This window comes from Arachis ipaensis, chromosome B10 (assembly GCF_059453495.1).
Source record: "Arachis ipaensis isolate K30076 ecotype BB chromosome B10, ASM5945349v1, whole genome shotgun sequence".
Lineage (NCBI taxonomy): Eukaryota > Viridiplantae > Streptophyta > Magnoliopsida > Fabales > Fabaceae > Arachis > Arachis ipaensis.
In genome coordinates this window covers 148,103,530-148,123,303 of record NC_142435.1, presented here as the reverse complement: position 1 = coordinate 148,123,303, position 19,774 = coordinate 148,103,530, and the positions used below count along the sequence as shown (strand labels likewise).

The 19,774-nt window shown below is 29.9% G+C and overlaps 2 protein-coding genes across 2 annotated transcripts; both read left to right on the top strand.

The window, feature by feature from the left end:
- The first annotated feature begins 5,290 nt into the window (after positions 1 to 5,290).
- LOC107621231 (WAT1-related protein At5g07050-like) lies at positions 5,291 to 11,708 on the top strand. Its single transcript, XM_088486210.1, has 7 exons — positions 5,291 to 5,499; positions 6,169 to 6,231; positions 6,363 to 6,479; positions 7,582 to 7,822; positions 9,029 to 9,190; positions 9,981 to 10,132; positions 11,471 to 11,708. The coding sequence occupies exons 1-7, from the start codon at positions 5,291 to 5,293 to the stop codon at positions 11,706 to 11,708; spliced, it is 1,182 nt and encodes a 393-aa protein (XP_088342336.1).
- Positions 11,709 to 13,516: 1,808 nt separating this feature from the next.
- Positions 13,517 to 19,690, top strand: LOC107622523 (geranylhydroquinone 3''-hydroxylase CYP76B74). The gene is made up of 7 exons (XM_016324453.3): positions 13,517 to 14,244; positions 15,406 to 15,605; positions 16,213 to 16,863; positions 17,357 to 17,507; positions 17,661 to 17,810; positions 18,034 to 18,203; positions 19,041 to 19,690. The coding sequence occupies exons 1-7, from the start codon at positions 13,929 to 13,931 to the stop codon at positions 19,143 to 19,145; spliced, it is 1,743 nt and encodes a 580-aa protein (XP_016179939.1). The 5' UTR covers positions 13,517 to 13,928; the 3' UTR covers positions 19,146 to 19,690.
- The last annotated feature ends 84 nt before the right edge of the window (positions 19,691 to 19,774 follow it).

Here is a 19,774-nt window from a genome sequence, read left to right as displayed (position 1 = left end):
TAGGCTTTTGTGCATAATTTTCCAAAGGAAATTTTTTATCTTGGGTTGGCATTGGATGCTCCAAATATCATACCATAGTTGCTTATTTTGACACTGTTCTGGCAGAAACTCTAGTGGGGGGTAGAAGAATTGGAATACTAGCTGGTACCCAGACCCTACTGAATAGCATCCATTTTTCTCCTTTAGCCAGGTAACCTCATCATCACCTTGTTGGATTTCAATGTTTATGATTGCCTCTGTAATATCTGGTCTGAATAGTTCTTGTATTAGTATCTGATTTCATGATTTGGTTGGTAAAAGTAGGTCTGAAATTCATGTAGGATTGTGCTCTAAATTAATCTCTGTATTAGGAGTAATAGCCAGATAATCACGAACCCATGAATCTTCTCTTATTCTAATATCTGAACTGGTGCCTACCCTTCATAGGATACCTTTTTTCAGAACTTTTCTGCCCTCTACTATGCTCCTCCATCTCCAGGAAGGGTTGATTCCAACCTCTGCGTGGAGAAAATTGGAGTCTTTGAAATATTTACTTAGGTACACTCTAGAGATTAGAGAATTTCTTGTAAGTAGTTGCCATCCTTGTTTGGCTAGCATTGCAAGGTTGAAAGCTTTAAGATCTTTGAAATTAAGACCCCCTTGACTCTTGGACCTACAAGTAATTCTCCACCCAATTCATTGCATCCTCTTTTTTGATCCCTTTTTGCCCCACCAAAACTGCAATATGGCTCTTTGTACGTCTTCTATTAGTGTTTCTGGGAGTTTAAAGCAACTGAGAGTGTAAATAGGCACTGCTGTAGCCACCGCCTTAATAAGGACCTCCCTTCCACTCGATGATAGTAGAGTCCGTTTCCAATGTTGCAATTTATGTAGCACTTTATCCTTGATGTAATTAAAGGTGGATTTTTTTTACCTCTGCACTATAGCCGGCAAGTCCAAGTATCTATTCGGGTTACCCACGTGTGGAACGTGTAGTAATTCAGACAACATATCTCGGGTTTGGGTGGGCGTGTTCCTGCTAAAAAAGATTGAAGATTTGTCCAAGTTAACTATTTGTCCACTAATCTCTTCATAGTTACTTAAGACCCTTAGGTAGCGTTTGGTAGAGAGACAGAGACTGAAAGTCTGAGACTGAGAGACAGAGACTAAGAGACAGAGACAGAAATAAATCTTAGTATTCTATTTGGTGCAAAGTGGGAGACAGAAACTAAAACAAGAATGAAACTCAAATTTAATTTGTACAAAAAGTAAAATTGAAATTAATTAATTGAAATGAGCGTATTTTAGGTATAAAATGTTATTAAAGTTTCAGTCTCTGTCTCTAAAAATTTCAGTCCCCTGTGTCCTCATTTTTTGGAAGCACTGAAATATTGAAATTTTAGGGACAGAGACAGAAATTTTAGTACTAGTCTCTGAGCCAACAAACATGATACTGAGTCTCAGTCTCTCAATCTCTGTCCCAGTACCTCAAAACAAACGCTACCTTAGTAAACTCTGGCAGTCCTTGACCGTAGCCTTACTGAACAAAATTGAATCATCTGCAAAAAATAAGTGGCTGACTTTAGGACATCTGCGATTAAGTCTCAACCCAGAAAATTCTAGGCTCTGTTCTCCTCTGTGGAGCAGATAGGATAGACCCTCTGCACAGAATAAAAAGAGATAGGGGAAAGAAGATCACCTTGTCGCAATCCTCTACATGGTCTAAAATAACCATGAGGTGCACTATCCACAGTAACAGAGTAGGAAACCGTAGTCACTAGTTCCTTAATCCAATCCACCCACTTTTTACAAAAACCCAGTTTCTCCATCATGGTCCAGACAAAATTCCATTCAACCCGGTCATACGCCTTGCTCATATCAAGTTTCAAAGCAAATTCATAATCTCCATATCTTTTATTCTTCAAGAGTGCATAAATTCGTGGGCTATCAAAACATTGTCACTAGTGAGTCTTCCTTTTATAAAAGCACTTTGTGAGTCACGAATAACATTGTGCATAACTGGTTGCAATCTGTGAACAATTATCTTTAAAATAATTTTATAAACTACAGTGCTAAGACTTATAGGCCTAATCTGTTTCAAAGACTTAGTATAATTCACCTTAGGGATTAGACAGATATTGGTATGATTGAAAGCTTTTAGTACTCTACCTCCACCGAAAAAACTCTTGACAGCACAGAGCACATCTCCTTTGATAGTATCCCAATAGTGTTGAAAGAATTTAGCCGTGAAACCATCTTCACCCGGAGCTGAGAAAAGGTTAATTGAAAACACAGCTGATTTGACTTTTTTTTGAAATAGGCCTCACCAGAGTTCGGTTTATTACTGTTGTTATTTTTCTAGCATTTTTTGTAACTCTTCAGTAGGATCTTTAGGAAAGCTGGTTGAAAAAAGTTTTTCAAAATACCGTTGAGCGATTTTAGCAATGCCCACCGCATCCGATGCCGTCCCCCTATCCTCATCTCTAAGCTCTTTAATTTTGTTCCTTCTCTTCCTAGCCTGAAACTTGGAGTGGAAGAACTTCGTATTTTTATCCCCTCATTTTAGCCATTGTATTCGGATTTTTCTCTCCAGTATCTTTCCTCTTGCTCACAAGCTTCCTCAAGTTTAGCTTCTAAAATACGGATTGTTGCTCCATTTGCAAGCTGTCCTTTGTTTGTTTCGTTTGATATCTTCTCCTTAAGGCTCATGATTTTTGAATTTGAATTGGAATTAGAGGTTCTTTGCCACTCCACTAGCTTGTGCCTGCAAGATTTTAACTTCCCAGCCAACTTAAACATTGCTGACCCCACTACCTCGAGCCTCCAAGCTTGCTTGATTATATTGCCAACCTCTTCCTTCTCACACCATCGCTCTTGAAATCGAAATCTTCTTTTAGATCTCCTTTCCTTTTTGTGTGAGCATAATAGCAATGCCTTATGGTCTGAACCTGAGTCATCTAGGTGTTTGACAAAGGCATCAAAAAATTCAGACCTCCATGCCAATGAAACAAGAGCTCTGTCCAGCCTTTCTTGTATACAATTATCTCCAAACTGCCTATTATTCCAAGTAAATTTGTCTCCTTCAAACCCCATGTCAACTAGTCCTCCCGCATTAATGAAATCATTGAACTTTTGAATGGAGCCAGCTGATTTAGCTCTACCACCCTCCTTTTCATGGTGCGCTCTGATAACATTAAAATCTCCAATTAATACCACTTGGTCTCCCTCATGCGCCATAATCTGCCGCAGCTTTGGGTATTGCTCATCTCTTCCAGCCTCATCAGTGTGTAAGTAAACACCAATAACTTCCCATTTCCTACCTTCCTGTTGGCTTTCTATAATAAAGTGAATAAAAAACGTATCATGGTTCAAGATCTGTACATTAACTCCCTCCTTCCATGTCACGACCAAACCTCCCGCCATTCCAGTAGGATAATATTATGAGACCAGTACAATTAAATTTTTTTAAATTCATATTTAGTCAATAATATTTTAAAATATTAAAAAAATATAATGTTAAATTGTTGATTTAATAGTATTAAACTACTGACTAAATTACTTACCAACATAAATTAAAATTGTTTGTCGTTTTTTCTCATAATTTTATTAACATAACCAACTGTATTAAAGAAAAATCAATACCTATATTTTATTAACCATTGTTTCATTTAACTTCTTATTAGCTTTTATATCTATATTTATGGTTTTTTTTTTTTTTTTTTTTTTTGCATAGTAAGATAACTAGAGTGAATAAGTGGAGAGTTTTGATAGTTTTAAACATTGCACGAAAAATAGGATGAATATAATTATTTTCTTTAATTTACAAGTGATAAAACACATGTATATATACTATGGATGAGAGAAGAAGAGACCTTTTCAATTGGTGGCAACGAGTCTTATCCTGAGCAGCGGCTCAATTCGACGGTAGATAAAAGACCCTCTTCATAGCGGCGTTGTGTTGGAGCACTTTGGAAAACGAGGAATCGGTGTGTTTTTGAGAAGGTAATAAGCCCGGCACTGAAAGAAGCCAACAATTTAGTGCGTGAACTCATGAGCCATACCTGATAGATGCTACTAATTTTCTTTACTCTTACTTTACTCTTCTTTAAGCTCTTAGTCTTTCAGTCACAGTTGATAATAAATGAAAATACCCAATTCTTTTGTACTTCCTTATGAAAACACTTTTATTTTATATTAATAAAATAACATTTATCTTTGAAAAAAAAAAAAAAAACACATGTATATATACATGAGTGGGTATGACTTGAATAGATTCAATTTCTTACTTAAGAGAACATGATTATTATCAAAACTTTTTTTATAGGTAACGAACCAAAAGATTTAACATAACTATAATCTATTACATTATTCTAAAGGGTACTACACTTGCATAAATCTCTTTTGATTTCATTCTTCAAAATAAAATATTGTGTCGCAAGTGCATAGCCAAACATCAATATATATGAATTATTCTAGATCTTCTCCAAAATGTGAATGGTAAAATTTAACATTGAATATATATTTATAATGACAACCTTGTATCATCTAGATTTGTGTCACTTGCATTTTTTAAGTATGGTACATACATCTATATGATAGTTATGTATTATTATGAATTCCAAAATATTTGCAACTAGTGATTCCTTAACTAACTCATACCATTAACAAAGAGACTATATATTATGTAATGCCGACGTTTAAACATAAAAAATTACATTTGATTTAAACTATTGATTCTAGGTTACTATAAATAATTCGAACTTAACCATGCCATTCCTTAGGAAGACACAAAAACCTCTTTTATAACTATTAAGAATACATTTGTTTATAGGTATACTGATATAAAATTGTATTTGACATATAAAATATATATAAAAATATTGTCTATAAATACTAAATTAATATATTTTGTGTTTATCCTAATAAAACAGATACAAAAATACTAATTAGAAACATAATTTATTTTTATTTTTTCTTTTATTTTTTTATTAATTTATAATAATTATATTTTTTATTATATTTTTTTTTCAAAATTTTTAAATGAAAAAAATGAGAATAAATTAGACTTTTATAATTTGCTCTAGAGTTATAGTTTATAACTAAACAAAATACAAGAATACTAATTTTTATATCTCTTTATTTTATATCTTGTTCTTAGTATTTTGTCTTGTTATCAGAACCAAACGGAGCCTTATTTCCCTTAATTACGACATTTGATATGTTAATTACCAAACAATCACTACTCTATATATATATCAACACATGTCTCTCTTGCTAATGATTTTCTAAATCATAACATAAAACAAAAGAAATGGGAATTGAAAAGGTTGGATGTTGCTCCAAATTTGTTGAGAACTCTCAGCTTTATTTCGCTATGATTTTTTTGCAGTTTGTGTATGGTGGCATGAATATTATAACTAAAGTTTCGCTTAACCAAGGCATGAGCCATTATGTTCTTGTGGTTTATCGCCACGTCTTTGCAACCGTTGCCATTGCTCCATTTGCTATCATCTTTGAAAGGTTCACTTTTAAATGCAGTAGTAGTTCTACAATAACATTATTTAATTTAATTTGTGTTCTTCTAATTTGAATTCTTCTGTGAATATTCATACATGTTAAATAGAATTTAAAAAAATACAATCATTATTGTCTTCTTTTTTTTAAATTTATACACCATCTATTTCGGACGTTTTTTATTTTAATATTAGGTTCATAGTAGTGTTTTTTAACAATACATGAAACTTGATATATTTTTTTTCATATGGAGAGCATAAATCTGACTCTCCGAATTATAAAGTTTAACTTTTTTTAAATTTTTAAAATATAAAACTCACCATCCGATCTATAAACCTTCACAAAATCGACTTTTCAATTTGTGAACCCCAAAATTTGAATTCAACCCCTCTCAAATCGAACCATTATTTTTTTTCCTCTCCTAATTCAGTGCCTCCGATTTGTGTTTTAGAATTTAAAAAAAAATTTCGACTTCATATTAATTAAAAACACTCAACTTTTCCATATCCCAAAAAATAGCCCTATTTCAAAATCTCTGTCATTTTAAAATTTAAGTATATTTATAACTTATTTTATCTTAACATAAATTGTATTGTGTAGGAGAGTTTTTTATTTCCAAAAAATAAAATAAAATAATGCTAACAAACATATTTTTCTCTTTTTTTTTTTTTTCAGGAAACATCAACCAAGGATAACATTCCCAATTTTCATACAAATTTTTATCCTGGCTCTGCTTGGGTTAGTCAATTATTTTGCACTGAATTGTATCTAATATAATAAATGATCAATTTTACTAAATATACTTAACTAGAAGTTGTTTATATAATCTTTACCATTATATAATATTGGGTTTATTAGATAATTAACAGGCCTGTGATTGATCAAAATTTGTACTATGCTGGGTTGAAATTCACTTCACCAACCTTCGCATGTGCACTGAGCAACACACTTCCTGCCATGACATTTGTGATGGCTGTTTTATGCAGGTGATTGATTTCAAATCACAGAAGATTAAACAAATATTTTAATTTGTTAATTACCAGCAACAAGATATATAGGATATTAAGTATTATGGTACATTTAGTTTGCATTTTTATTATTTTTTTATTTTTAATATTTGTTTGATTTGTATTTATATTTTTAATATTTTTTTGAAATTTTTTAAAAAAGAAAAAGAAAATAAAAAATAAGATTTTATTATTTTTTCTTCTTCTTTCACAAAATTATGAAAACAGAAAATATTAAAAATAAAAACTCATAAAAAAATCAAACCAAACCCATCTTTTATTATTTTTATTTTTTCTTTTTTCTTAACAAATTTTAAAAATAAAAAATATTAAAATAGAAACACAAATCAAATACAATCTTAGTATTTTTTTTAAAATACATATTAATATGCATGAATTTTCAGCCTCATTATGTCTCCATGGGATTAGGGATTTTTTGCGGTAGGGTCTAGATCGGTTTTGAATCAAAAATTTATTCAATTCGCACATCAGTTTTACTTGCGGTGCTGTTTGGATTGGATGATTATCTTTAAAAAATCTAATTTAATTTTCAAGCGATTTTGATTAGATTGGATTTGTAATTTTATAAATAACAAAAATTAAATATACATAATAAATTTTAATATCAAATCTTAAATAACTAATAATAACATAACAAGTCTTAATAGTATATTAAAAAATCAACAATAACATAAAAATAAAAATAAAATTGCAAGTTAAAATAAATAAATAATTTTTTTTAATTTATAAAATATTTATTAAATAATAATAATACATGAATAAGATAGAAAAAATAGCAAGTTGAACATATTATAAAAAAAACTTTAAATATAATAATAAAACAATTATATTATATTTTATTATAATATTTGAATTGAATTGGATTAATTTTAAAAAATAGATATAAAATTTAATTTAATCTATATAATTTAACAAAAATAAAATTTAATTAAATTTAAATTAATGTAATTTTAATTATTTTTTATTTAAATTAGATCGAATGAATAGTTAAATTTAAATCGGTTTATATTTGAACAACTTATATAAAATTACTAATGGATCCTTATTGTGGAAATAAAAGGATGGAGAAGATGAACATAAAGAAAGTGAGGTGTCAAGCTAAGGTAATGGGCACCGTTTTTACTGTAGGTGGGGCCATGGTGATGACCTTGTACAAAGGTCCTATTGTGGAGATGGTGTGGACCAAACATCATAGGACTAAAATCAATAATACCCAAATATCCTCGGACAAACAATGGTTCATAGGCTCCATCTTTATTATCCTTTCTACCCTAGCTTGGGCATCCCTCTTTGTTTTACAGGTAAATTTTCAAGAGTTGATGATTTATGGGGGAGGCAAATGAGGCGGATTTGGATCCTCTAAAGTTTGAATTTTATTTTAGAGAATAAAGTGTGATCTCTCATCATTGATTTCATAGGTGGTACCAATAATAAATATGAAAGAAAAACTATTTAAGGATAAAAGATTACACTTTACTCTCTAAAGTAAAATTCAAATTTTAGAGGATCCAAATCTAATCGAGGCTTTCATTGAGTGGTTATATATGTTGTTTTTTAATATATTGCATTTGGATTTAAATTTTGGTTATGATTAACTAATAGATAAAATTTTTGTGTGTGTGGGTGTGGTGTGTGCTGTGAAGTGCGGATACTTTTTTTTATTTATCGTCGAATACATTTTAAATACGACATTTGTTGATATTTGTCCGATACAGGTGTCTTTTATGTCCAAAACGTGATTTAATAAAAAATAAAAAAAAATTTCTCTTGACATATTTGGATACACTTAAATACTATATCACGTGTCAATGTGTTTAACTTTATTCTTAACATATATCCTTAAAATGAGTTTAAAAATGATATATATTATTAATTATTAAAACAAAATATATTTTAAATACTTTATATAATTAAAAAATATATTAAAAATAATTAAAAAAATTAATTTATATTTTAATATCAATAAATACTAAAATATGCTTATAATTTATCTAAAAAATACTTTATATTTTATATATATGTCGTGTCTCTGTGTCTATGTCTCGTGTCGTATCTTGTCTCGTGTCAGTAATTAGAAGCAGTCCAATCCATCCCGAAAAAAAATTTATTTAAGGGGAGAAAAAACATATACTAAATAATTAAGTTGATTTTAAAAAAATTTTAAATAAGATATTTTAATTTTTAACAAATTTTTATTTTTATTTATAAATTTTCAAAATTTATTTTTTAATTAAATTTTTAATATACATATTAAACAAATAAATCTTGAATAATTTTTATTATAAGACAACTAAATACCCTAAAAATATGCACTAAAATAAATTAGTCTCCTTCAAAATAATAAAGATTAATCGGTAAAATAGGAATAATTATCGAAAACTTTTTGACAGTAAAATTTTATTCAAAATTAAAGTGTGTAATCTAAAAAATTTTCGAAAATCAATTTGAATATTTATTAAAACTGTTCTTTGTCGATTTGTTTACTAATGTTTGATGTTATTGGTCAGGCGAAAGTGATAGAAACCTACAAGAATCATCAACTTAGCCTCACATCACTAATCTGCTTCATAGGAATTATTCAAGCTGCTGTTGTTACTTTTTTAATGGAACGCAAAACTTCAGTCTGGTTAATTGGCTGGGATATGAACTTACTCGCTGCTGCTTATGCTGTAAGAATAATTAATAAGTTTGATTATTCTGTTAGTTTTATAATTTTATTAAATTTTTAATTAAAATTTTATAATTTGTTTAGTTTAATTTTTATATTATTTTTAATTTTGTAATTAAGTCATTTTTATATTAAAATCGTTAAAATTAATATAATATTTTTTTAAAAATATATATTATTAAAAATTTAATTAGGTTTTTAATTATATATATCTTTAATTTAGGAAAAAATATTTAATTAATTTTAATATTTTTATATTAAAAAAATCAAATTATAAAATTAAAAATAATGTAAAGACCTAATTAAAAAAAATAAAAACCTAATTACAAATTTGATAAAACTGTTGAAAAAACAGAATAATTAAAATTAATAACATCTTACTTTCTTAGGTTCTATTAAGTTTTTATAATTCTTTTTTTTTTTAAATTTGGTTCGTATACTACTTCTAATTTTGTAATTAGGTTATTTTCATATCAAAAATATTAAAATTAATATAATATTTATTTCAAAATATATACTATCAAAAATCTAATTAGGTTTTTAATTATAGATACCTTTAATTTAGAAAAAAATATTCAGTTAATTATAATATTTTTTACATTAAAAATGACCTAATTATAAAATAAAAAATTGTGTAAAGACCTAATTAAAAAAAAAAATATAAAACCTAATTATAAATTTAATAAAATTATTGAAAAAACAGATAATTAAACCTAATTAATAACATCTTACTTTCTTAGGTTTACTCATATAACATGTGTATCATTTTAAGGTTGGTGTTATGTTATTAGGGGGTGTTTTCATCAAGCATGTCATACTATGTGCAAGGATTAGTGATGCAAAAGAAAGGGCCTGTATTTGCAACTGCATTTATCCCTCTAATGATGATCATTGTCGCCATAATGGGATCCTTTATTCTCGCTGAGCAAATTTATCTTGGAGGGTAAACACACATACATATATTTTTATTATTTCTAAAAATAAATCTGAAATTTCTTGCTTAAAAGGTAAAGTGTTATTAATAAATATGTTAGTGTCTATTAATACACTCATTTATATATAATATCTACCAAAGTAACAGATAGATCAATTAATTAATGAACATAGTGCTAGATTTTCCGATGCCTTTTGGTTTTGAAAATTTATTTAAGCATAAATGAATAATTATTTATATGCAAAAATATATTACTAATAAGTTCCATTATCTTCACTTCTAAAATCAAATTTATTGCAATAATGAGAATCGCTCATTCAAATAAAATTAAGATCTAATTATTCTGCCGATTCTTATAATTTTATTAAGGATAAAGTATTAAATTGATCCCTTACATTAATTTTATTTTGGTTTTTAAGGTTTAAAACTGTTTTATTTGAATCCAAAAAATTTTCATTTAGCTTAAATTTAGTCCCATCGGAGGTCAAATATAAATAATTAACAAATTGTCCTATATAACAGCAGTATAAGAACAAGGTCAATAATCTAAAAAATAAGTACAAGTTTCTGAGACACAAAATCAATCGTGGATGCATCAATACATTTATTTATCATTTTTCTTATAATTAAAATGAAATATTTTCTATAAAACTAAAAAAAAATGTTAAATACATGTATTGATGCTTTCACGATTGATTTTGTGCTTCTGGAGCTTGTACCTATTCTCCAAATTATCGACCTTGTTCTTATACTGCTGTCATGTAGGACATTTCGTTAATTATTTATCTTTAACCTCATGGTTGGACTAAATTGAAGTTAAATGAAACTCTTTTGGATTCAAATATGAGACTTTAAACCTTAATAACCAAAATAGGATTACGCCCAAACCTAGAGGGCTAATTTAGTACTTTATCCTTTTATTAAATTTTCAATTAGATTTCTATATTTTTTTTTTTAATTGGATCCCTATATCATATCACATTTTGTAAGTATGTCCTTATCGTGATAAAAATGTTAGAATTAACAAAATATTCTGTTAAACTATACAGAATATTCAGTCAAGTATTAGGTATATTCGTTTTGTTTGACGAAATATTCTGTTAATTTTAACATTTTTATCATGATAGATATTTAATTACAAAATATGATATAGTATAAGAATTCAATTGAAAAAAAATAAAAAAACCTAATTAAAAATTCAGTAAAATTATAAAGATGGAAAGAATAGTTAAACTTAAAATTAATTAACGAAAAAAAAAATGTTCTTATAAAGACAGTAACAATAAAAATTATTTAGTTAGTTGCCCAACCTTGTATTTCATGTTCTGTATTGACCTTGTGGTGCAGGGTGGTTGGTGCCATTTTAATTATTATAGGCTTATACTCAGTATTGTGGGGAAAGAATAAGGAACAAATAATGGAGAACAAAGTGACAGATGAGAATTTATCCTTTGCTCTAAAGTGTGTTCACATTATTGACGGCAAAAATTCAAATCAGAATGCTGAAGCACCCAACAAGCTCTTGTCTCTCCCTCATTCTCACATGAATGTTATTAACCAAGAAGAAAATAAAGTTTTAACTTAAAACTCATCATGGAATCTCATGTAAGGGTGGCCTCTTTGAGAAAATTAATGAAATGCTAATTTTCTTGCTGAGATCTAAAGACCACACCTTTTGTTGTAACATGGGTCTTGTTTTAAATTTAAAAATAAAGTATATTTTTAAAGGTATCTTGTATCTTAGGCTGCATTTGTGTCTGAGGACAAGACACTGAAAACAAGATAAGATAAGACACTGAAGGATAGAGACACAAATTTTTGTGTTCTTGTATTCTGTTTGGTGATAAACTATAATAAATTATAAAAATTTAATTTATTCTCATTTTTTTTAATTTAAAAAATATAATCATGAAAAAGTAATAAGAATAATGAAAGAAAAAATAAAAAATAAGTTGTGTTCTTGTTAGTATCTTCATGTCCTTCCTGCCAAGATGAACATAAAATACATTAATTCAGTGTCTCTAGACACATTGTCTCTGTCCATATTTTCTCTGCCAAACACGATTCTGTGTTTCTGTATCTTTGTCTCAATGTCCTGTTTCCGTAAACAAATAAAGACATAGATTAATTATACTATAAAAAATATTATAATATTATTTATTATAAAAATAATTTTTTTTATGTTTTTAATGCATAAAAATAATAAATAGCATTAACATTTCCTTTTATGATATGATTAATCTATGTCGTTAGGCACCGAATAGCAAAACCCTATTTTTTAAATATCAACCTAATGGTCAATTTGCAACTCTCATTTTTTGCTTGCTGTAGGGACTCTTATGGAATTTTCTGAAAAAGAGTTTGTTTCAAAATTGAGTTTTACTCCTAAAAATATCATTTCCAGATACTATGAAAACAATATTTGTTTAATATTACAATTTCGTTATCAACATACAAAGCTAAATGAAAGATACAAAAAAATCTTTATTTATTTAGATCCCAAGAGGATCTGATGATGATGATAATAATAAATGATTTCTAACAAGTTGTCTTAGATTGGAAAATGTAAATTAAATTTAAACATTTTATATAAAAAACATAAAAAAAAATCAAAACTTTTTTATTTTTATCTGCTTAACCAATAAATTTTCGACTATAATATCTATAATAAAAAGTAACATAAAATTAATTATTTATATAAAATATATATTAAAATATAATAATTAATTTAATAATTAATCTTTTAGTGTATATAATATTGTTTATAAATTTTTAATTATGTCTATTATATAAAAAGAATATTGAAGAGTTAGTTTGATGTATATTTTAAAAAAAAAGTACCTTAGGTAACTTATGAAAAATATATTTTTATTATTTAAAAAAATCAAATGCAAAATATAAAATATAAAATATTTATTATTTTAATTAATTTATATTTATTGTCAATAAATTATAACTCAAATAGTATAGTCGCTTCATACTTACTTAAAAAATTGCGAATTTAACTTTTTCTATCTTTAATAAAAAAATTAATTTATATTTATTATTATATTTTTTTAAATATCTATAATATTTTTAGTCTAATAAATTAAAAATTGATCTATAATAAATCTGAATTTCATTTAAAAATTGATGGCTCAAGAATGAATTACTATATATGCATGACATGATTCATAAAATGATTATACTGGTCCTAATAATAAAAGAAAAATTTAGGTAAAAATTCAGATGCAGCCGATTTCACATGAAGTTGATAGCTGATTGCCATTAGATAAAAATTTAGTCAAATCAGTCAAATCATCTAACGACTCTTACCTATCAATTTTTCGTGAAGTCGACTACAATTAAGTTTCACACAAAATTTGTGTGTTCCAAGATAAAGTGTCCGTGAGACCGTGACCATGTGTCTCTTTTACTGTTTCTTAAATCACCTTTTCTGCAATCTGCATGGCTCTCCACAAAATAAACGCCGCCGTAGAAGACTTAGAAGAACTTGACATCCGTTATAAAGTGACGTGACCGTTACGGATGTCAAGTCAGCAGATTATAGTCCCCACAATAAGACACGTGGCAATCCCATCACATAACACGCAACCCGATAAACGACACCGTCACAGTTCACTGGACCTGGACCATACTCCACCAAACCAAACGACGTCGTTTTGCGCCCGTCACTTCTCTCCTTCTTATCTGAAAACAAGTCAAAACTGGGAAGGAAGAAGTGAAGAACCTCCTTCATCATCATCACAATCCAATCATCAATTTCGATTCTGGTAACTGCTGCTGAATTCTGATCGATGAGAAAATGAGTAGTATTCCATATCCATGCGACGATTCTTCTTCTGTGCCAACGAGTTTCGTAGGGCTTCTTCTTCTTCATTACTCAAGAAGTAGATGCAACAGCGACAGCCATGTTCAAAGTTCCTCTGAGCTTCTCAGAGACTTGGCTAACAGGGAGCTCAACGCTTTCCTATGGCTCTCTCTCGTCGTCGTCACTGGACTCCTTCTCAGGAAGCTCTTCAACCTCTTTAGTCTTTGGCACAGGGCAAGAAACATTCCTGGACCTCCCTGTCCCTCTTTTTATGGCCACTCTAAGCTTATTTCCCGCGGAAATCTCACCGGTAACTTCTTGTTCATGATGCTTCTTTTGTTTATTTCTTTATTTCCTCGTCAATTTGGTTGAATTTGTTGTTGTTGCTAACGTTTTGAAACTTATTATTATTATTTTTTTTAGATGTTTGACCTTGTGATTTTCTGGGCAATGATTTAGTTGGGGATTGAAATATTTGTCTATTGACTTTGTTGAGTGGATGGATTGCTTCTTGAGTTATGGAAATGGAATGGGAAGATGATTTCTTCAGTTGCTTACTGTGTGGTGTTTTCAGAAATTGGATCAAATTTTATAGTCAACATGCAAGTGTAGCTAGCTGAATAGTGTCAGGCTAAGGCTCTTTCGAGTTTAGAATCAGTTGATGATAAATATAGCGATGCACTTGTGTGTTGGATAAGTTAATTGTTGAATAAATCGGTAAACCGCTTTTAATTATTGATGATATCATGATGATTATGATGATGTTTAGGTTGAAAAATATAAAAGAGGTTGTCATAAGGTATAAGCTCTATCCAAAGAAGAGAACTCAATCTAGATCTTATGGTAAATCAAAAGAATTTAAGTCTTACAGGATTGATGGAAAACAATAAATTGATCGAAAAAGGGAATGTTTATTATGGAATCAGATTGTTTGTCTAGAGAAAAGGATGAACAATTTTTTATATATCAAACCATAGTTCTTTTGTTAATAATTATTATTATTTCTTTCGTATGTATCTTCAAATGGAGTTAATCTTGTTTGAAGCAAGATTAGACTCTAAATTTTGGCACCACTCCTATTTGGGATTCAAATCATGGTATGCCAAATTGTGGGGTTAGATTATCCCCTCTGCTAGACTCAATATTGGTAAATAAATGCAAGATTTTGATATTTAAAACTGGTTCATAACCTTTTCCTTAAGCACAAATAGGTATTAGGTATTTGATATTGAAATAAAATAGATGGAATGGGTAAAAGTGTTGGTTATTGTTTTTCTTTATTTCATGATGATCGTATGCGGTACTAAAAATGAATGGATGTGGCAGTGTAATACTAAGTAACCGTATAATATCCTTTAGCGCCAGTTATTTGTTTCTGGCATTGAGTAATGAATAATATAACAGTCAGTTATAATTATTTTTAATATAATTATTTTTAATCAATTCTATAATGTACCTTTTTCATTTGCAGATGTCTTGTCAAAATCCCATGAGAAGTATGGACCAATTGTTAAGTTGTGGTTAGGTCCTACTCAGCTTTTGGTGTCAGTTAAGGATCCTCTACTGATTCAAGAGATGCTTATAAAAGCTGAGGATAAGTTGCCTTTTACTGGAAAAGCATTTCGTCTAGCCTTTGGGCAATCATGCCTCTTTGCCCCTTCTTATGAAAAGGTTTCCTGACAGTATAATTAACTTTTCATCATCTATTCATGTTCCCATCTTGCAGTTTGTTGTGCTTCTAATAGTCTTGGCCTATTCTGTAACCTAATTTATTGCTTACTTTGGCAATGTTTTAAGCAATCCAAGTTTATAACACTATAAAGTACATGATTTCTCTTTCAAATTTCAATTCAAGGGAAAGTCAGTACTCAAAAGGCCAAATGAGGCATTTTGCTAACAAACTGTTGAACTGGACTGGAATATGAAACGCAAGTTTACTTGTATATTTACATTCATATAATAGTAAAAGCATATCTTCAGATGTTTTGTATTGATACTTACAGCTGGTACCAGGTATTGTCCCCTATTTCCCACTGATTATGACATATTTACATTCACCAGTAAAGGTAACTTGTGAACTTTAGTTTTTCAGGTTATGAGATACACTATGTTATTTGTTCTCTAATCTCAAAATGTTTGTGGAATTTTGCTCTGAGATATTGAATGCTGATCAAATTATCATGCATCACAAATGTCTTGAGAAATTACCGATACTCTCTTCATTGTAAATATTGTTGTCATTCTGACTTAGTAGGGTCATAATTTTAATTGTCTTCAGGTGCAAAAGAGAAGAGAAACATTGGCAACAGAATTGAATGAAAGATTGCTCAAGACTGCTGATCTGATTCCAATGAATGTTACAGACTTTATTGTGGATAAAATAGAAAACATCAGTGCCAAAGGAAATATTGATTGTGGGTTGGTTTCTCAGCATATAGCTTTCACCCTAATGGGAGCCACATTCTTTGGAGATGGCTTCTTGGCCTGTCCAAAAGCTGCAATTTATGAGGAACTCCTTATGATGATTGCTAAAGATGCTTGCTTTTGGGCTTCCTATAATGTTACTCCTTTCTGGAAACAAGGATTTTGGAGGTATCAATGCTTATGTACTAAGCTGAAATGCTTAACTAGTGACATTGTTCAACATTGCAGAAAAAGCTGCAAGCTATTTGGCCAAATTGATCAAAATGTTCATAATGAAAGTTTTAACAAAGAAATAAAGTCAGCACATTGTTCGCAGTGCTGCTCTGATAATGAGTTTGGCGATTATTATTTCTTCCGCGACCTCAATAATCATCAAAATGCTAAAGAAAAAGAAGAGCCTTCTGGGAACATCATGCGTGTAATGTTTCATGGATGTCACACAACTGCTGCTTTAATTTCCAATATATTGACTAGGCTTGTCATGCATCCAGAAATACAGGACAAGGTAACAATCTGTTTTATTCAGTCTTCATTGTATGATCTACTTCATATTTGAAATTTAGTAAGGATCATGTTATCTTTGTGTATTCTTCAATGCTCAAAACAGAAACTCTACTATCCTTACTGACCACCTTACAATCAATTCATTAGACGCACTGGATTCTCAACCTACTTATTGGAAGGAGTACTAAGTTGAATTTGCTAAAAGCCTAAAATATTGAAAATTTCTGATTCTTATAATGAACATACAGAATTACAGACATCATTTGGAAATCTGTATTTGCATGTATGTCCTGTTTATGTTTTTGTGGATCTGTGGGTTGTGTTTATTTGTGTTTTGCTGTGGCTGCTGATACATTTCTGTCCTTTCCTTTAAAAATGATACTTATTAAATATATTGTCAACAAACTCGACAGTTATTCTGTTATCAGTTCGAAGGAAAACCTGAACAGGGTTTTGTTTATAGACAAAAAAATGTGGCTACTGTTGTTTTGTAGGTTTATTCTGAGATTAGCATGGTAGGGAGGAACCCATCAAAATATGAGCAGGAGGATATTTACCGGATGCCTTTGTTATTGGCTACAATCTATGAATCTGCACGCCTTCTGCCCACTGGTCCCATGCTACAGCGATGTTCTCTGGAACATGGTGAGATATTACATATTATTCACTGTAAATGGATTCCTTGAGGTTTTTGTGTTGGATATGCTAACTATTTTTGTTATTATTATTATTGAAAAAAAAGAAAACTAGATGCTAACTGATTTATAACTTCTTCATGAATGTTCATTCTTATGTCAGACTTAAGCCTTTCAACTGGTGTGACCATACCTGCTGCAGCAGTGCTGGTTGTGCCTGTTCAATTGGTACAAAAGGATGACTCCAGTTGGGGGAGTGATGCAAGTGACTTTAATCCATACCGATTTCTGTCAAATCATGCAAAGGAATCAGGTATCTGCTACTACATTACATCGACAGGTTTTCTGTTTTGAATTTGTAATCTTTAGCCTTTTCCTGAAAAAAAAAAAAAAACATATAACCCTGAATTAAATATTGGGAAAAGAAAACTAGTTTGTCCGTAATTTGGGTAAGTTGAATAGTTTTATGGCAAGTTTGGAGCTCAAACTTCATCTTTAGAGCTTTTCTGATCCTTTAATATTCATAACCCTTTCAGGTTCTGCAGAAGAAGTTACAAAGTCTGGTTTCAATTTGCTTGAGCTAAATGATCCAAATGAAAACGCAGCATTTCTGCCTTTCGGATCTGGTACACGCGCATGTGTTGGGCAGAAATTTGTTATCCAAGTCATTGCAACATTGCTGGCATCATTACTCAAAAAATATGAGGTTCGGATTGTGGGTGTTTTTTCTCTTGCTAATTCAGTTGATCTCTCACAACATAATATTGGGCGCAAGCTCGAATTTTGATGCATTCAGTGTTTCTCACCTTGTGGATAAGGCTTGGTTACTTTTGTAATTCCTCGAAGAGATAAAGATACAAAATCTAAATCATAAAATTATAGTATGTCAAATGTGGAATTTTAGGAAATGAAAATAATTAGACTAAGGAACAGAAAGTAGGGGATTGGACAATGGATCATGTTACTTGGGGAGTGTTTGAGATATGTTAGAAAGGAAGGAGAGAATATTGAGTGTAAATAATAGATTTCTTTTCTACTCACCTATAAATGGCTGAAGAAAACAAATGGTTTATGACATTTTTACAATTTTGATTTTTGTTTAAAAACATTTTTCAAGATCTAGGAAGGAGGGTTAAATAGGTAAATAAATATCCTCACCAAAACCTCCATTTTGAGGGAATAAAATACAATATGATCAGGAATTTGTAGAGTTCATGAAAACAAAATCTTATGGTTCCATGGATATTATAGCGGTAAAAACTAAAAAGTCATGTAATCAGACATACTATTTGATACTGAATTTTTAATAAATATAGGATGGGATGGATCAATGAGAAGCGGTTTTATGTCAAACTGAGAGTATATTTGGGCCGTATCTCCTCACTATCATAAATTGCTACTCCCAGTTGATCCTTTCCAGTTAACACTGAGGAATGTGTCAGTTGCATAGTGTCTACACACAACTTTTCTTTGAAGTTGAATCTAGTAAATATTGATTCACTTCATTGTATGTTTGAAATACTAATCCTATCTTTAATTACAGATAAGACCTTACTCCGGATCAGGTGATAACTCAGAACCAAGCTTGAAGAATCGTCTTCAGAGTTATCCTAACTCACCTATACTATTTGTTAGAAGGGACCAGTGAATGCAAAAAATGATGAGCAAGCACACTGTATAGATGAAAAAGTAGTAGTAATTCAAGTAACGGACTCCTCACTTTCAGAGTCGTCTCTTTCTTCTTCCGCGTTTTCCGAGATGAATGGGGAAGCTTTCCATATTCATAGCTCATTGTAGTTTCAGCCAGGAGGATGCAACCTGAGTTTAAAGTGAACTCAAGTTTTTTAAACCCCTGTTTTTGAACCTAGCCCTAGTGTTCAAGCCATGGCACACTTCTTTTATATCTGTTTTTTAGGCACTTTGGGTCTATTGGTGCAATTGAGCCTTAGGTTTTCCTTCCCCCATCTCTTGGTGTTGGTCACTTCCTCTGGGTAACTATGTCAACCTTTTTTGTTGGCTACAATGTAATAACTTTTTTCTTTTTAACTTCTCAAATAAGTCTCTGCTTATTGTATTTCCTAATATAATGTCACAATCAGACCTATAATTGAATGTTTTCCGAGTCTTAATGTTAACCCATCAAAATTGGTGGGCAACAATCGTTTATTTATATCAGATACATACTGTTTGAGTATGTGTTAATGAACTAGGCATTTTAAATTCGTTGGAGCATAACTTTTGTAATTTCATGGACTTCATTTAAAATGGTAAATTTTT

What these genes read in the sequence shown, in the direction of transcription:
- LOC107621231 (XM_088486210.1), top strand. Translation starts at nt 5,291, where the DNA reads ATGGGAATTGAAAAGGTTGGATGTTGCTCCAAATTTGTTGAGAACTCT. An exon ending in TTTGCTATCATCTTTGAAAG is followed by an intron (nt 5,500 to 6,168) that starts GTTCACTTTTAA and finishes TTTTTTTTTCAG; the next exon opens with GAAACATCAACCAAGGATAA. An exon ending in TACTCGCTGCTGCTTATGCT is followed by an intron (nt 9,191 to 9,980) that starts GTAAGAATAATT and finishes TTATGTTATTAG; the next exon opens with GGGGTGTTTTCATCAAGCAT.
- LOC107622523 (XM_016324453.3), top strand. Translation starts at nt 13,929, where the DNA reads ATGAGTAGTATTCCATATCCATGCGACGATTCTTCTTCTGTGCCAACG. An exon ending in GCGATGTTCTCTGGAACATG is followed by an intron (nt 17,508 to 17,660) that starts GTGAGATATTAC and finishes TTCTTATGTCAG; the next exon opens with ACTTAAGCCTTTCAACTGGT. An exon ending in CATTACTCAAAAAATATGAG is followed by an intron (nt 18,204 to 19,040) that starts GTTCGGATTGTG and finishes CTTTAATTACAG; the next exon opens with ATAAGACCTTACTCCGGATC.